At 41.8% G+C, this 18,906-nt stretch overlaps 1 protein-coding gene across 1 annotated transcript in view; it reads left to right on the forward strand.

Moving 5' to 3' along the window:
• LOC149322687 (transcription factor Sp7-like) overlaps nt 1-8,584 on the forward strand; it is a 45,976-nt gene extending 37,392 nt beyond the window's left edge. The window contains exon 2 of the mRNA XM_089509040.1: nt 7,291-8,584. Coding sequence (XP_089365166.1) covers nt 7,324-8,574 — 1,251 coding nt within the window. The 5' untranslated portion in view covers nt 7,291-7,323 and the 3' untranslated portion in view covers nt 8,575-8,584. The remainder of the gene's footprint in view (nt 1-7,290) is intronic.
• The last annotated feature ends 10,322 nt before the right edge of the window (nt 8,585-18,906 follow it).

An 18,906-nucleotide genomic window follows, 5' to 3' on the forward strand; every position in this document is an offset into this window, starting at 1 on the left:
AGGATCCTGGGATTTATCGTTTTGTGAGGCACCAGCATTTTTTTATTGTCAGAGAAGGCTTAAAAACCTTGCAGGATTTCATTCAGGAGCCCATACAATGGAACCACAACACTGAAAGTGGTGTCAAACTGCATTATCTCTATAGTGTAAATGCACCCTTAAATTTCCATTATGATCAAAGATCAGACCAAGATATGGAAACTCTATAACTATTTCAGTTTCCTCATTGTTTACACTGAATTTGTGTAAATCCTCCATGATCATTATTATTTTTTTAATGTTCCACAGTAAGCCTGCCTTTGCACTTTCCTCTTTGATTTTCTTTAACGATTGCTAAAAATCTTTGCTGTTTTCTGCCAGTGCTATGGTATCATCTCTATAGCTTGGATTGTTGATATTCCTTCCTCCAGTCTTCACTCCTCCTTCTGAGTCTAAATCCACTCTGCATTCAAGTTGAACAAATAGGGTGATAGACTGCAGCCTTGCCTGGTTCCTTTCTGATTGAGAATCATTCTGTTTCTCTGTATTTTGTCCTGAAGGTAGTCTCTTTCCTAGGTACAGGTTATGCATCAGGACAATTAATGTAATGGCACACTCAATTCCTTAAAAGCATGACTTTTCATGTTCTAGGGGTAGTTGACTCAAAGGCTTTTCTCCAGTCTAGAAAGCACATGTTGAATTCTCTGGTGTACTCCATTATCCAACATATGTTTGCAACATGATCCCTGTTGCCTCTTCCTTTTCTGATCCCAGCTTGCATCTCTAGAATGTCTTGCTCCATATATGGTAGGAGTCTTTACTGTAGAATTGTGAGCATGACTTTGCTTGTGTGGGACATTAAAGCAGTAGTCCTGTAGTTACTGCAATCTTTTGTGCCTTCTTTGGAGATAGGAATGTATATTGATTATTTCCAATCTTTGAGCCATTGTTTTGTTTTCCATAATTGCTGACAGATTTTAGTTAGAACTAAAGTTGATTCTGTCTCTGTAGATTGTAGCAATTCTGTTGGTATATCATCTGTCTCTGGTGATTTATTCCTCGCAATTGCTCTAAATGCAGTTTTCACTTTACTTTTCAAAATTTGGGGTTTATCTTCATATGATTTATCTTCCCATGTGTTGTTGATCCTTTCGTCTCTTTTATATGGCTCTTCTGTGTATTGCTTCCATCGTCTTTTTGTTTATTGGTTGTATATTGTGTTCCTCAGCTGATTTAATGGATCTTGTGGAGTCTGGCAGTAACTCCTTTGGCTAATGATTTACTTTGATAACTGGTTACTTTCTGCCGTAACAAGCCGTAACAGTTACTTCCCTGCTTCTGATGGCCATGGCTTCATTACTTTTTAGTGGAACAGAATAGAATGGCTGTTATTCTTTATCGGATATGTCTGTTGATTCAGTTTGAACAATGGCAACAGAAGGAAGAAGGATCACATAGGTAGGACTCATTTGTAATGTCTTTTGTACTTTTCTCAGAAGTTGCAGTGTGCAGTATCTGAATTGGCCACATGGGGGAAGTAGATAATATTTTCTTGTGTTTTCCTAGGGCACATTGGTAGCAGTAAAAGTTACACATTAAGTTATCTTTCAGTACTGCAGTAACAGTAGCAATTTATTGGATGATCAGAATAATGAATAATGTAACTACTTCCATTTAAAAATTAATATTCCAAACCCTGATTACCAGTCTCTGTTTTTCATGATGCATGGCAAAATTAGTTCATGAGTAGTTTATAAAAATAATTCTGGTAGGCATAGGATTATTTGAAATTCAAAAGAATTCAACAGAAGTGGTAAATTAAATACAATTTGACCAGTTTGGAAACATTGAACAGTTGTTTGCTTCAAAAAGATGGAAAGATATTGAATTTGTTCAAAAAGAGAGGCTATTCAATTTACTCAAGATCAATTAAGATCAATACAGAGTTTCTCTTTCTCCTAGGGCATGCCCTAGAAGGGATTTTGTTGCCCAAGGTCACCCAGTGGGTTTTCATGGCCAAGCTGGGATTCGAACCCTGGTCTCCAGAGTCTTAGTCCAGCACTCAAACCATTATGCCATGCTGGCTCTAGAAGCCCACAAATGACAGCCAGGAAAAAAGATGAATGAGCAGGACATCTGCAAAGTTCTGTTGTAATTGTTTGGCACAATGTCTTTCAAGTATCTGTGGCTTCTGGGCACATTCATGTTTAAACTTTAAATTCTTGGGGCACTGGCTCCACCACCAGAGGCCAGACACTATACTTACAAGATGCAGTAGTGGAGGCACAGAACACACAGCTTTCAGGATAGCATTTCATCTAGCTGTGTTTGCCAGAGTATAACTAGAGTGTTTCCAAATGTTTCCATATTTCATTCCTGGAATGTTACAAGATTAGAACATGGGAAGGCTCCTTATTTTGGACTACAACTTCCCAAATCCCCCACCCAGCATAGCCATTGGGTATTCTGGGAGCTGTAGTCCAAAGAGCAACTTTTCCGGGCTCTAGTCCAGATGGTGCATGCATCTACTTGTAATCCTGTAGGATTGTTACCCCCATAGTTTTTTCCACTCCCACCTACTCCTCCTTTTCACTGAAACTCCATGAAATCCATTAAGGAGGAAAAGATGGAACAATTGTTTTTCTATGAGCAGGCAGAGGGTTTGACTCAAGCAAGCCTTGCATACTTTAAACTGATTTGTTGTTTACTCAAGTTCTGATTTAGTAGCTTCACTCTACATGCCCTTTTCATTAATTAGTTCTTTTGTGTCTTCAAGTCATTTCTGACTTATGTCCTATGGGGCTTTCATGACAAGATTTGTTCACCAGTGGTTTGCTGTTGCCTTTCTCTGAGGCTGAGAGAGCGTGACTTGCCCAAGGACACCCAGTGGGTTTCTGTGTTGAGGGGGGATTTGAACCCTTGGCTCCCTGAGTCCTAATCCAACAGTCAAACCACTGCACCATACTGGCTCTTGTTAACTGCTCTGTCTTAACTGGATATGTTCTAAATAATGCCAGTAATTTACATGTTTGCTGGGTTTTGTTGTAATTTTATAATTGTATTTTATTATTAGCAGAGCTTGAGAAAGTTGCTTGCTTGGACTACAGTCTCCAGAACTTTCCAGCTAGGGCATTCTCAGTGTAGTAGCCCAAACCAGTAACTTTCTCCAACTATAATTTTTTGCGGCTTGAGCACTATTTTTTTAAAGTGATATGACAATATAAATTTAATAAGCAAACCAGTAAACAGGTGGTGCACTTTAAATTGGTAGCAGAAGAAGCTGACTACTGGGATGTGCCCACAGTCTTTGTTAGGTTGCTCTACACAAAATAATTAAACTTTCTGACAAATGAAAGTTTAATACTTCCAGTTTGATAGCCAGCAGCTTCAAATGTACGCAAATTAAAGAGAAGGCAGAAATACTTTTCTGTGGCTGCATAAGTCAACCAAGGAGAGACACCATTTGAATAGTAAACATGGTTGCAGTGTTGGGTGCCAAGTCTTGTCTCACTGTTTGATGTTATTTTGAAATCTTGGGCTTGTGAAATGGAATGATTTTATATTTGTCTCTGTCTCCACCTTTCTGCACCCTTCTGAAACAGTACATGTCACCCTCTGCAGGGGCTGCTGCAAGCTTCATTATAAAGTTAGTTGTGCAAGACAGTTCATCTTAGAATCTCCCAATTATATTGTCACTCTTTTTTTAAAAATGTTGTTGTGCCTTCAAGTCATTTCCAACTTACAACAACCTATCATGGGGCTTTTTTGGCAGGATTTGTTCAGAGGAGGTTTGCCACTGCCGTCCCCATAGGCTGAGAGCATGTGACTTGCCCAAAGTCACCTAGTAAGTTTCATGACTGAGATGGGAATCGTACCCAAGTCAAACCACTACGCCATTCTGGCTCTCTTTTTTAAAATAGATATTACTATTATTTTTTTGGTTTTTAGAGTGCACCCACAGTTGCTCCCTGTCTTATGGGCACTTACTATAAGAATTGCCCTCCTGAACCGTACTTTATATCAGATCAAATGATTTGTTGATCTAGCCCAGGGTCTGAGTGAGCATTCCCCCCCCCCCCAATACCTGCTACCAGATCCCTTTTTAACTAGAGATGCATGGGTTTGAAGTGGATGGCTTTATTTCTTAGCTATGACCAGTCCTCCATCCTAGCAATCTGTTTTCACTGGTGGCCAACTAGAGTCTTGGGATAGTACATAAACAAGGATAGAGTCTTATGATGTTCTGATTATGTTGGCTACATATTTAGGTGCAGGCATCTAAGCTGGCCATAGCAGGATTATCTGCCCTTCTTCTTTCCCCTGTCCCTCTAGCCAAATAAAACCTGTACAGAAGATAGAAGAACCATGTTGAATGAACCAGCTGGAGGAGCCCTTCTGTTCACACCATTTGATAAGCAAAATTGGTAAACTTTCTGTGACTGTGGAGATCCCATTTCTATCTATGGGAGTTAACAGATCTATACCAAGATATTCCAACCAACATGGTATAGTTGTTTGAGTGTTGGAGTAGGACCCCAAGAAACCAAGGTTCAAATCCCTGCTCAGCCATGGAAACCCACTGAGTGATCTTGGGAGAGCCCTTGTGCTATAAAGCTACAGCTTTACTGTCCAAACAGATTTCATTTGTTTTCCTGTGCTATAAAGCTACAGCTGTACTTGAACCTGACAGTTCAAGAAAGCAGCTTATTTCTCCAGGTAGTCAGACAACAGCAAACCAAACTTCCAGGTTCGGTGACATAACAAACCAACCACAGACTGAAGGTCTGTGTTGAGCCATGCATAATTGTAGCAGGAGTGATGATGGGTCATTGTGCAATAGCTATATATATTTCTATTAAGTCAATGTAACTGTAATTTTCCATCCTTTTAGAAGAAATGTTTGAATTTCACCTTTGCCTGTGATGCCATAAGATGAGATCTGTGAACCAGCCAGCTCAAAATGCAAAGCTACTTGAATTTCAAGTTTTTTCACATTGTTCTGGGCTTCAAACCATGGTATAGTACATGAATTTTTCCAGTACAATGGAAAAGGTTAATCTTTTCTACTTCAGCCACTTAACAAGATACTGTACAGAAAAATCTGGATTCTCTGGACCTTATCAAAGTATTTCAAACCATCTGGTCATGAGTGTCCAGATTCTAACAGAAAATGAGACAACAAAGGGGAGATATGAGGTCAAAAATAATGTGTCCAATCATCTCTACTGCTGAGAAAACTCTAGGGCCTAAATCTGTATGACTAGTGCAGACCCACTGAATCAGTGGGATTGAATCAATTGAATCAAACAATTGTCTATCTAGATTACCACACTACACTCTTATAGCGCTGCTATTCCACCTTTTCTGATCTGGCTGCCTCCTGTTGCATTCTGGGATTAGTAGTTGAAGGAGTGGGCCATTTAGAATTCTCAGCCAGAGAGTTCTTAGGCCTCATTGAACTACAAACCCCAAAATGCAACTCATAATCATAAATCCAATAGGAACTGTAAATTGTTCTGAAAGCCCTGCATCCCACCTAGACTATACATGCGTCCCATTGGTGATATGTGTACCACTGGTTGAGGAACCCTGTTTTAAATCACAGCTCCAAGAGGTGGGCAGGTAACAGAATAACTTAATAGGCCATGAGCAAAGGCAAAATGTATTAGACTATTTTAATCTAGGTGTCAGAAATATTATTTAACTTGAAATCTGAAGAAGGAAAAGGAATGACTCCTCGATGGGCTAGGGACCACCACCACCTCAAATAGTGCCTCCTTCCATACACCTAACATCTTCTGTCGAAGCACCATCAGAGTCTGGCAATACTACGTTTTTGGACTATAACTTCCAGAATCCTGGCTGGGGGTATTCAGGAATTCTTAGTTTTTCAGAAACGTTTCCATGTTCCAAGTACCAGGATTTTGCTTTTGAAAAATGAAGTTGGTATTAGTTATCACAACAGGAGGTTGTGATTGGTAGCTTCCTTCTGGAGCTCTCCTTCTCAAACCATCTGCAGTCTTTCTTTCTGGATAGTTTTTTTAGAAAGTATGTCACCCCACTCCACCACCATTTTGTCACATCAGGCATTTGGCAACCTGTGGAAAACTGACTGTTCTAAGTTGTCTTCACATCTTGGCTGTTGGCTTCCTAAGAGGTTTTGGTTAGCCACTATGAGAAACAGGATGCTTTCTCTTTGGTCTGATCTAGAAGGGGCTTCATTTTAACATTCTCATGGAGAACTTGGGAAAGATTCTGGGAACTGTACTCCAAACAGTAACATTTCCAAGCACTGGGACTTTCTGTTCATGGTTTGTTTATCACTCACATTGCTATAACTAAATGCAGTCTCAGAGGAAGCTGTCGGGACTCTGCAGATTCACAAGAGTAGAAATAATTCTACAGAGTGGTTGTACTATTGGACAAGTGGGCAGTTTTCTGTGGTTTTCTGCTACCAGCAAGTTTCTGTTATTTCTTGTAAGAATATTTTTTACTGTTCTCAATATCTCGGTGTACTTTTCAACACACACACATGCTATACACATGGAGACAGAGACTGGGACAGCTCTTTGACCTCACAGAGGCCAAATATTAACTGTTTATGGGAAAGGAGCCCATTGCTTCTCCTTAGTGATGGGAAGAGTATTTGAAAATATTTGTTAAATGGTTAAAAAAAAACTTTCTCAAGTGTTAAGAAACCCTGACAAGTAGAATCATGGAATGATGAGAATCTTTGAAGTTCAAGATTTATTCTGTGCAAAATTCACACATAATTATTTTGCATACCACTTGTGAATCTTGTACAGAATAAGTTCCAAATCATGAAGTCTTCAAAAACTGCACATTTTTCGAACATCTTTTTCCAGTGGGAAGAAAATTAATAAAATTACTCATTGATTCCTTTGAGAAGAAAATGAGCAAAGAATTGCTTCCTTATTTCTCATAAAGAGTATAATCATATCCATGGATTTTTTTTAATTCATGGATTCAAGCATCTATAGCTTGAAAATATTTCAAAAATATATAAATACCAAAACATTAACTTGAATTTTGCAATTTTATAAGGGACACTATTTTACTGTGCCATTGTATATAATGGGACTTGAGTATCCACGGATTTTGTTGTCCACAGGGCTCCTGGAACCAAACCCCAGCACGTACCAAAGGCTCACTGTATGTTGATTGTAACACTCTATTTATTCCTGCTACTTACACTTTGGACAGAGTCTGAGTTTATAGTCGTCCTACCCTGTCCATTCAGTTTCCCCTTGTAATACTTCATTTTCTCTTTCTCTTTTCCACTCCACCTAGGAAGAAGTTCACAATGGCACCAGCCCCCTATCTATGTTGATGGACGCTTGCAGTAAATTTGGAAGTTCTAGTGTGGTTCAGGATTCATCTTCTCCTGTAAAAGTTGAGGACAATTTGGGGAAGAAGCCTTACCTTCTGGGAGTGGAGCAGCCCTTTGCTGCAAAAGTCTGGAGTACCGACGGCATGGGAGATTCCTATACAGCCACTTTCCCCAATGGGAACGGACTGATGTCTCCTTCGGCAAGCCCACAGGCTTCCACCACTTACAGCAATGATTATAGCCCTTTCTCCCATTCCTTCCCAGCATCACCCTCATCTCAAGACACATCATCCCTGCTGGTGTCCAAGGGGCACCCCTCCTCTGACTGCCTGCCTAGTGTCTACACTTCTTTAGACATGGCACACCCATATGGCTCCTGGTACAAGGCTGGCATCCACCCAGGCATCTCCAGCAGCTCCAGCAGCCCCACGGCTTCCTGGTGGGACATGCACTCCAACAGCAATTGGCTGAGCTCTCAGCCCCAGTCAGACGGACTCCAGAGTTCATTGCAGTCCATGCCCAGCCAGGCCCCCATCAGCCCTCAGCTGTCCAGTTATACTTCTGAATTCACCACTTTGAACCCTGCTCCATACCCAGCAGTGGGCATTACATCCTCATCTCACCTCATCCCCTCCAGCCAACACGTGCTGCCCCAAGAGATGTACAAGCCCAAGCCGGTGGCCAACAATTCCCTGATGGAAGGTGGAATTGGACTGAAGTCTGGGAGAGGTGGTTCCTTTGGGAGCACGGCAGGGAGGTCGACCTGTGACTGCCCCAACTGCCAAGAGCTGGAACGTCTTGGGGCCTCTGCAGCCAGCTTGCGAAAGAAGCCCATCCATAGCTGCCACATCCCAGGCTGCGGTAAGGTCTATGGGAAGGCCTCGCACCTCAAGGCCCACCTGCGATGGCACACTGGGGAACGCCCCTTTGTCTGCAACTGGCTCTTCTGTGGCAAGCGCTTCACCCGCTCGGACGAGCTGGAGCGTCATGTCCGTACACACACCCGGGAGAAGAAGTTCACCTGCCTGCTCTGCAACAAGCGCTTCACGCGCAGCGACCACCTCAGCAAGCACCAGAAGACCCACAATGAGCTGGGGGTCAGCAAGCCCCCTGAAGGGGACACCGAACGGGAAGAGGCTGCTGTCACAGTGGCTAATTCTCCCAGCACTGGCCTGCAAGATGGCCTACCTGGAGACGAGAAAGATGCCACCAGCCCAGAGCAGAGCAGTCTGCTGGAAATCTAGGCTGGGTGATATCGACCACATCACTGTCATTATCTTGGCAGCCATTGTTGTCATCACCCTTTCTTATTGCCTCTCAGCTAAATAATTTATTTCCTGGAGAAAGCAGAGTCTTGTGGCTTTTGGCCTTCTGGATGAGATATTACCATCATGTCCAATTCCTATCACCTTCTCCAATCTCTGAAGGAAAATTAGCTGGAATCCTTGGTGGCCCTTGACTTGGTTGACCAAACATATCAGAGGCAAATTTAAAACTGCATCTTCCACCATTCCACCATTCTCTATGTATTGTATGTTATTATATATCCAAAGGCTTTCCCTGCCTTGGTTCTTTGTATAATCTATCAAGAGAATGCACAATAAATATCCATGAACATGAAGGGCTAGCCAGTTAACAAGCTAAGCAAGATTGAAGTGGGTTTTTCTCAGGGCATGTATAGGACTCATTCTCCATCTAGCATAACCCACTGAGCATCTGATTTTGAATGCCTCTCCTGACTTCTTGTAGTGATCAGACGAAAGAAAAAGGTGAGAGGCTTGGACCTGTTTTGAGACTAAGGTAGAGTAAAAACGTGTCTCTATGGAACATGCCACACTGTTCCAGAAGTCATAAAGGAACAAATGCTATCTCTACTTTAAGATATAGAAAATAGATCCAGATTCTGAAAGGGTTCCTGTATCTTCAAGGACTGCAAGGAAGAGAAAATGTCAACTAGGTGTGGCTTTCCAGGTACACTTCAGCACTGGCGCAAAAAGCCTACCTACTGCCTACTCTTAATAGTATAGAAGCCCTCTCAGAATATGGATGTGAAATTCCATGAGTGAGCCTCCTTTTTAAGTTTAGGAGCCCTTAGTTTGGAAAAGAGGCATCTATGCAGAAAAATGCAAAGCTTTGCAGTTAAAATCATGTTCCATTTAAAGTTAATTACATTAGCAGGTCTAGAAAGTAGTTAGAGGACAGTTTTAAAAGGGGACAGGAGGGCACCCCATTGTATAGCCTTCATCCCACTGGTCCCACATAGCTGGGGGTCCATCCTGCCAACAGTACCTCTCCTGGCCCTGCCTATCAGTGAAATGCCATTCATCCCATCTGGGTGGCTAAGCAGCGATACAATGATACATTGAAGATGGTATCTGTGTTTTATTGGTGCCAGCTATGTCTGCTCTTGGACTTTGGTGCACATGCCACAAACCAAACTAAAAACATAGAATCAGACATTGCCGGGATAGATACTGCCATTTTTGGACATGGTACCCTGTATAGGATTGTTATGCCAGTGATATCCAGAAAATACACATGTTCTTCCAATGTTCTTTGCTACACAGAGGTAAAGAGGGCTGAGGGAAAGAACTAAGGGCAACCGCTCTGTAGGAGTCAAAAAAGGGGCACATGCTGTCCCATAAAGGTGCTATAAGACCCTTGGGTCCTCCTCTCCCTATGTATTTAATCTAGAAGTATATTTATGTCTTAAATTATGATGACAAATAAATAGAGGGAAGGAGGCAACTGAGTTCTCCTAGAGGCCTCTAAGTGCAGCATCTATTATCTATACAGGGTTGTTTCCCTGTTAATTGGGGAACCCTCTCTGTGCAAAACAACATGATCTAATTTTTTGCTGTTTTCCTTCCTTTGCTTCATATGGTGAAACAAAATGAAATATTTATAATCTTGTAATGCTTTTTTATTCTTGGGATTTTAAAAATATAAAAAGGATCTATCATCAGGATTTGAAAAACTGTGTTAATATTAGACTAAATGGAGGCAGGTAGTCAACTGCCATGCGCTCAGATTTTTTGGAAAAGATAAACTTTGGTTTGCTTTGGGAAGCTGACCACTGGCATAGGGCTGCCTCATCAGTGATGGAGACCCCTTGACAAAGGTCCCTATTATTTGGGGGCATTATTTTGCTTCCTAGAAGTCTATGCTCTATAGACATATATGGCTAATTTCCTTGTCCTTTTTTTTATCCACTTGCTGCTTCTGTATCCCTCTGAAGGCTGCTGGATGTGGGAAAGATCTACATGTTACACTTGACAAGAGGCTGCCACTTCAAGGTTTCCAAACTGAAAATGAGAGGGCTCCTGTACTCTAATGGTTGTGTAGAAAAGAGAATTTCAGCAGACAGTGCTTTTTATGCAACTGGGTACCAAGCAACACCTACTAAAATTCCCTCGTTCACACAACCATTTAATGTACAGGAGCCATCTCCAGTTTTCAGTATGACAAACCTAACTGGACCCTTGTGTTGCATTCTCCTCTTCTCTTCTGCAAGATGTGGTCACAGTTATTCATATTGTGACATGATGTTGCATATTTCCCTGTTCTGCCCAACTGCAATCTCAAATCATTTATTGGCTGCCATAAGAAGCACATAACATGGAGATGTCATAACCTGGAGAAGTGTTTGAGTTGGGGCACTATTGTTAAGCAGTAACAATAGGTATAGTTCAGTATTTGTCTGAAAACTTATCTCCAGAAGGGCAAACCAATACCCTAATTAGGTTGCCTACTCAGTGGAACAAATGACTTGGAAATTATATTGTTTTTAATAGTTTGAATTTTGCTTGTTTTTAATTTAATTAAGAATAAAATATAAGCTATGTTTGGGGGGAAAAATAAAAGCTCAAGAGTAATTTTTCCCCAATTTGGGAGCAATCACAGTTTAGCATTGATGTATCACAAACCACATAAAATTGTACTCCACGTTGCTTGAAATGTAGCTTTCTTTGGACTGAGCCATTGGTGCTCAACAGCATCAGGTCTATAGGATGAGTGTGATATTTATGTTTATTTCATTTCATAATCGCTTTCGAGGACAAGAGAGCTTTCCCAGAACATTTCACAAATGTTGAAGTATAGCAATCAAAAATTACACAGTATAAATCAGATCCAGCAAAGTACCACTGCTCATAAAATAGATTGCATAATTGGCACAGCTTAGTTATGCTTTCATCCTTTTAAGTATGCACTCTTGAGTGCTATTTTGTAAATTTAAGAAACATCAACAAACTTCAAGGATGGAGGAGGAGGAGAAATGCAATAAGACAAGTCTGAAATCAACCCAGTTGTATTCTAGGATATCCTCTCAGCCATCAGTTCACCCTGAGAACATTTGCTCCCTTAAATATGGTCTCCAAATGCTTGACAACATTACCCTTGTAAAATGAGAGGATTCTAAAGAGAAACACACATAGGTTCTTTGGTAGATGCTAGTGTAGGAAATGTTTGCTGATATTTTTTTTTTTAAGAAGAAAAATAATTCTGAAATGCTCCAAAATCCAAAGCATTTTTCATAGATAATTGAAATAGTGACCGCTTTGCTTTCTGATGGTTCTAGGTACACAAAAGTTTCATACACAAAATTGTTAAAAATATCATGTATAAAATTACCTTTAAGCTATATAAAAACTGTATACAAAATGTATGTGGTGTTTAGATTTGGGTCCCATCTCCAAGATATCTCATTATTGGGTTTTATCAAATTTCAGAGGTTGAAGAAGAAGGTGTTTCAGCATCTTTGGCTTGTCATGGAAGCTGTACTGACTAGAACAGTACCTTCTGTACAGTGATGAAAACTGCAAGATCCTGTCCTATTTTACACCTGGCCACTTGACCCCATGTGCACCTGAAGCAGCACACAACTCAGAATCCATGTTACCACCTCATTTGCTGTTTTTCTGGGCTAAGCTTCTCTAGGGTCCAGTGATGTTCTTTTGTGATATGTGTGAATTGTTTTGACTCTTCGCTATCAAGTAACCTTTTGGACCAGGGTAGTTTTCCAAATAGTTGTCCAAGCTTGCTCTACATACTTTCAGTGCAGAGGATGCTATAGCATGAGAGAGAAGCTGCCACAGCATGAGAAGCAGTGAAATGTTCTCTGTTCTACTACTTCACAAGATATGGCTTGAATCCTAAACTGACATAATTGGTTTTGCTTCTAGTCTACATCACACAGCCTGAACTGATCCTGATCCAAAAGCCAGTGAACACAGCACTACACCAGTCTGGTTGTTGGTAATCCTCACAAGGTGATGGGTAGGGGTCAAGGTGTTGAAGATTTTTAATTTGCCCATTGCCCTTCCCATGAAACCTCAAAGGTAGTTTACTTCATCAGTTTGAAAAAAATGAACTAATCAAAACAAAAAAGGGGACCACAAGACATAAAACCTACAGCCAACTAGAAGGCATTTACACAAAATGAGGGGAAAGGTGTCCAAGGTTGTTGTTTCTTTAAAAAGTCTTTACCAAATGCTGAAAGGCAAATATGGAAGGAACCAGCCAAGCTTCTCATAGCCGGGAGTTCTACAAACTAGGTGCTACAACCAAAAAGGCCCTGTCACACATCCCAGAAAGATTAATGCCAGTAGGTATGGGGATGAAGTAGCAACAAGGATGTATTACTCATACATCCTTCTGTCTAGTATATTTGTACTATAACATTTCCTCTGGGGAATTCAGAGCAATTTACATTGTTGAATCAGAAGTAATAGTGTCAGTCTATTCTGGCTTGGTCAGGCCTTACCTGGAATATTGTGTCCAGTTCTGGGCACCACCATTCAAAAAGGATGTTGACAAGCTTGAGCATTTCCAGAGGGACAGGAAACCATGCCCTATGAGGAGAGACTTGGGGGCTGGGTATGTTCAGACTAGAGAAGAGATGGTTAAGAGGTGATATGATAGCTCTGTTTAAGTATTTGTGAAGAGGTGTCTTTTGAGGATGGAACAAACTTGTTTTCTGCTGCTCTAGAGAATAGGACCCAGAACAATGGATTCAAACTACAGGAAGAGATTCCACCTCAACATTAGGAAGAACTTCCTAACGGTCATCGTTTTTTGACAGTGGAACACAGTCCCTTGGAGTGCAGTGGAGTCTCCTTCTTTGGAGGTTTTTAAACAGAGGCTGGATGGCCATCTATCAGGGGTGTTTTGATCCTGTGTTCCTGCATGGCAGGGGGTTGGACTGGATGGCCCTTGTGGTCTCTTCCAATTCTATGATTCTATCCTGTTTTGACCATATGTAAAAGTCTTGAAGATGTAATGATCTGTAATAGCAGTGAAGGAATTAGAACAGGAGCAGATCAGTCACAGAAATCCCTTCTACGTTGCTGTCAAAAGTTCCCAGAGGTCAGCTTTCTTTGGCATCTGGGAACCTTGTGTGAGGACCAGGGCCACCATGAGGCTGACTAAAGTGTCTGCATCTGACATCAGATTTTTAGTATGAAAGCACAGCTATCTATTTAACATGTTAGTTTTTAATGTCATGTCTGGGGAGACTGGGATTTTCTGCCTCATCTGAAAATAAACTTGCCTGGTTCTGTGCACTGTGTAGTTTGGGTTGGGCAGAGGGATACCATCTGCTGTTCAGGGATAGAGCCAGCATGGGGCAGTAGTTTCAGAATTGGACTAGGACTCTGGGAGACCTCAGTTCAAATCCCCTCTTGGCCATGAAAACCCAATGAACAAATTGCACACACTCTCAGCCTCAGAGGAAGGCAATGGCCAACCTCCTCTAAACATATCTTGCCAGGGAAAAACCCTGACAGCTTTTATACAGTTGCCATAAGTCGGAGACAACCTGTAAGCACACAACAACAACTCAAGTAGTTTATTGGCCCAGTTTTGTGGGGCCTTCCTACATGCTCCTCTCAAGTGACATGGTAACTAGACTACAGAGCTTACCAGCGACACACTGGGTTCCTTATTCTTAAGCAGGTGTTTGTGTATTTTGAGTTGATTGCAACTGCCCTGCCCCACTGGCTTTAGAGTCACTCACCTTGCCAGTAGTTAAGCCTAGAGATTTGAGACATGGCCTGTAAAGATGGAGGGAGACATGTGGGAGTCCTCCTATGTTCAGTTCCCATGGCAAGGAAGGAATCACACTTCTGCAGGGCTATTACCGCAAAGCCCCCAAGCTGTCTTTCAGAGAAATGGTGACTACTAGAGCTCCTAGCTCCACCACCCCCCTCCCACAAGTCCCCTTGGAACAAAGGCCTTCTGTCAACGAGGCTTTCACAAGGACACAATAGATCTTTGTGAACAGACAAGCTCCCATCAGAAGGAATGGCAATTACAGCTCACACCAGCCGGCCTGGACTTTAACTTCTTGGGATTCACAACACTGTCCTTGCAGGGCCCTTATGGGAATGAGACACCCATCAAACCTTCTTCCCAAACACTATTTTCTCTTCACTGGGCACACACAAATGATGGCTTCAATGTGGGCTCGAGAGAATTTGCTGCATGCTTGAGGTGAAAGCCAAATGCCACACTGGTTCCACCAAGAGCCACATGATCTGGAGAATGCGTTTGAAAGTCTAGCAACCAAGGCTCCTGTACCTAGAATAGTTGTGTAGGAGAGAGGATTTCAGCAGGTGTTTGTTGACATGCAAACAGGTAACAAGCAACGCCTGCTGAAATTCCTTCTTTTACAAAACCATTAAAGGTGCAGGAGCCAGTTATCACTCTGGCAACCCTAGCAGTGCTCCATAGATACTCTGTTTCCCCAAAAATAAGATATACCTATAAAATAAGCCATAGCAGGGTTTCTAAGCATTTGCGCAATATAAGTCATACCCCGAAAATAAGACATAGTGATAGGCCTGGTGCGGAATGGAAGGGGGTGGTAAGGTTCTAAAGGAAATGAAGTTGCAAGAAATTCAAGATGGAATTCCGGGTTTGGAGAGTTATGATGATGTTAGGGCGTGGAAAGACGTGCTATGTCCACCATGACCACCTACAGAGTTGAACCACGTCAACAGGATGCCAGGGAGAAAGAATCTGAAGAGATGTCTGCAAAGGTATTCAGGCCAAGAAGGAAGTATATTCCTTCACCACTGCAAACGGCCTTTGGCTCCCGGCTTGAGAAATAACAACAAGAGCACTTCAAGCCTTCACTCTACACGAGGGCTTTATTTTAATAAATAAGTTACTTTGCCAATCAAACAACCATAACAACAAAACAGAGAGGCAGTTACTCTAACATCAACTGTCAAAACTGCCACTCTCTCTCAGAAGGACTGACAGCATCAACATTCCATAATGCAAGTGTCAACTGCCACTGGAACTGTAATAGGTTCCGCTACAGCTCTATCTTGTGGACACATAAATGTCATTTCCTAACAGATGATGTTTCAGAAGAAGATGATTTAACTATATTTGAATAAATGTAAATTGTTGTGCCATACTTAATAAAAATGAGACATCCCCTGAAAATAAGCCATAGTGTGTCTTCTTGAGGAAAGATAAATATAATCCCTCTTTGTCTAGCTATCGTCCGATTTCTCTTCTTCCCTTTCTTTCTAAAATTTTGGAACGGGTTGTTTATTCGTGCTGTCTTGAGTTTCTTGAAGCCAACTCCATCCTCGATCCCTTTCAGTCTGGTTTCTACCCAAGGCATTCCACAGAGACAGCTCTCACTAAGATCTCCAATGACCTTTTACGGGCCAAGGCTAATGGCCTTTACTCTGTTCTCATCCTTCTTGATTTGTCTGTAGCCTTTAACACTGTTGATCACTGTCTTCTAGTTGATATACTTCCTGACCTTGGGTTCTCAAACTCTGTTCTCGACTGGTTTCGATCTTATTTGTCTGGCAGATCTTTTGCAGTGGTTGCAGGGGGCCAGACTTCATCTCCTGTTCCCTTATCTGTTGGAGTTCCCCAGGGCTCTGTTCTGGGTCCCCTTCTGTTTTCTCTCTACACACTGTCCTTAGGTAAACTCATTAGCTCTTTTGGTTTTTCCTACCATCTGTATGCCGATGACACCCAGCTGTATCTTTCCACCCCTGACCTTTCTCCAAGGCTTGAACAGCAAGTTTCGTTTTGTCTCACAGCTGTCTCGAAGTGGATGCGCCATCAGCGTTTGAAGCTCAGCATGTCCAAGACAGAGCTTCTTGTCTTTCCTCCTAAGTCCACCCTTCAACACTCCTTTTCTGTCTGTGTGGACAACATTTCTACACAACCAGTTCAGCAAGGCCGCAGTCTTGATTTTATCTTTGATTCTTCTCTGTCATGTATCCCTCAGATCCAGACCACAGCCAAGGGTTGTAGATTCTTTTTATACAATATTTCCAAAGTCTGACCATATCTCTCCGCCTCCACTGCCAAGATCCTGGTCCATGCCCTTGTGGTCTCACGACTTGATTACTGTAACGTCCTCCTGGCTGGGCTTCCTCTTTCTCACCTCCATCCTTTAATTTCTGTCCAGCATTCAGCTGCATGCATTATTACATCCGCCCACTGCTCTGACCACATCTTTCCTGTGTTGGCATCCCTTCACTGGCTCCCCCTCCTTTTCCACATTCAGTATAAGCTCCTGCTGTCGACTTTTAAAGCCCTCCATGGGCTGGCCCCTCCTTATTTATCAGACCTTCTTTCTCCTCACCTTCCCACTAGGGCCCTCCGTTCTGGTAGTCAAGGTCTGCTGTCTCAGCCCAGGATTTCCTCTGCCCCATCTAGGATTCGCCCCTTTTCACTCGCTGCCCCTGACTCCTGGAACTTTCTTCTCCTATGAGCAAGAGCCATTACTTCTTTAACCAGCTTCAAAACGGAGTTGAAGACCATCCTGTTCAGAGAAGCGTTCCCAGGCATTGCATAATTGTCACTTGCTATTTGATGTTCTTTTGTTGCCTGTTTATCGAACCATTTCCTGTATTGCTATGTACTGTACTGTATATGTATTATCCTACTTGAGAGTATGTATTTTCCCTGGAAGAAGATTAACCATCCATTAAGAAGCCAAGCCCTCCCTCCAGTCCATCTCCCCTGATCCAGGCCTCGGAGGTAGAGAAGAACTGCTGGACCTCATCCCCTTCCCCTCCACCACTCCCTTCTCCTTTTGTGTCGTGTCTTTTTAGATTGTAAGCCTGAGGGCAGGGAACCGTCTAATTAAAAGATTGTATGTACAGCGCTGTGTAAATTTACAGCGCTTTATAAATAAAGGTTAATAATAATAATAATAATAATAATAATAATAATAATAATACAGTGTTTTATTTTCGGGAAAACACAGTAGCCCTCCTGCTGCCTCCAAGAGTCGGCTTCATCCTGCTGTGACAGGATGGCAAGGGACCTCTTCACACCACACAGTTACAGTGCTATTCTACTTTAACTTTCATGGTTCCAACCTACAGTTGAAACAAGGGCCTCTGCCAGAGAGCTCCTCTAGTGCCCCCCTTAAACTACAAACCCCAGAACCCCATAGGATGAAATAATGGCATTTAAAGTGGAATAACAGTGCTATAATTGTGTTGTGTGAATGGGCCCCAGGAGCTCTTATTTACAAATAACTGGCCTTAATTTGATGAGTTGTCAGAGAACAGGCCCCTAAATGCAAGAGTTCTATATTCAAAGGGCTGTCCAGTCCAAATCCACTTGAAAGGCAAAGCATCCAAAGAAGAAGGTGGTCTTGAAGCTGCTCCTTCAGTGAGCACTTGGACAACAAGGTAAGCAGGAAAGTGGACAGGTCATCCCATGACAAACTTCATGATGAGCTGTGTTGTGTTTTTATTTAAACCACAGTAAATTTTATAATTATCCCTAAGTTTGCATCAGGGTCTGTAAATTAGTCGGTAATTTACCGTATATACTCACCTATAAGTCAACCTCATATAAGAAAAAGGCAGGTTTGGGGGCTGGAATTACAGATTTTGATATGACCCATGGATTCGTCAAGAGTAAAACTTAGAGGCATGTAATGAAGGATGTAAAAGATGAAGCAAAGAAAAACAATGCCAAAGGACTTACAAAATTCCAGCAGGCATAACAATTTGTGCTCATATAAACACTGGATGTATGAGAGAGTAGAAGGGGATCAGTTCTTCCAGAGCAAATTAAACTCTTGCCTTTCACCATATATATAGATGTGTGTGTGTCTGTGTGTTAAAATACAGTACTTACATTGACCAATGGATAAATCAACTCAGATTTTTTGGCTCAATTTTTTAACCTAAATTTCTAGACTTATACATGAGTATATACAGTAATCAGTTACATAAGGCAATAACAAACACTCTCTCCCCCCTCTCTCTCATTCTTTTTCTCTGTCGTTCTCTCTCTCTCACACACACACATATCTCATTTACACGTCTAAAAATATTTCTGCCATACACATGTTTATGCACGCAGACTTTCTTTTTGGGATGTTAAGATTCCAGCTAGCTGTCCAATTATGGGAGCTGTAGTCCAAAACATCTGCAGGGCACCATGTTGCAAGACTGACCCACATATTTCCATAACATTATGCTATTTGGCCCAGCCATTTTGGATTTGCTGCTGAATGAGTCCTCTTTCTTTATAGGTCATGCCTTGTCTGCTTAACTGTTTAAAAAGGAAAACTG

Source organism: Sceloporus occidentalis, unplaced genomic scaffold (assembly GCF_023333645.1).
Source record: "Sceloporus occidentalis isolate IW3139 unplaced genomic scaffold, rSceOcc1.0.p SCAF_1, whole genome shotgun sequence".
Lineage (NCBI taxonomy): Eukaryota > Metazoa > Chordata > Lepidosauria > Squamata > Phrynosomatidae > Sceloporus > Sceloporus occidentalis.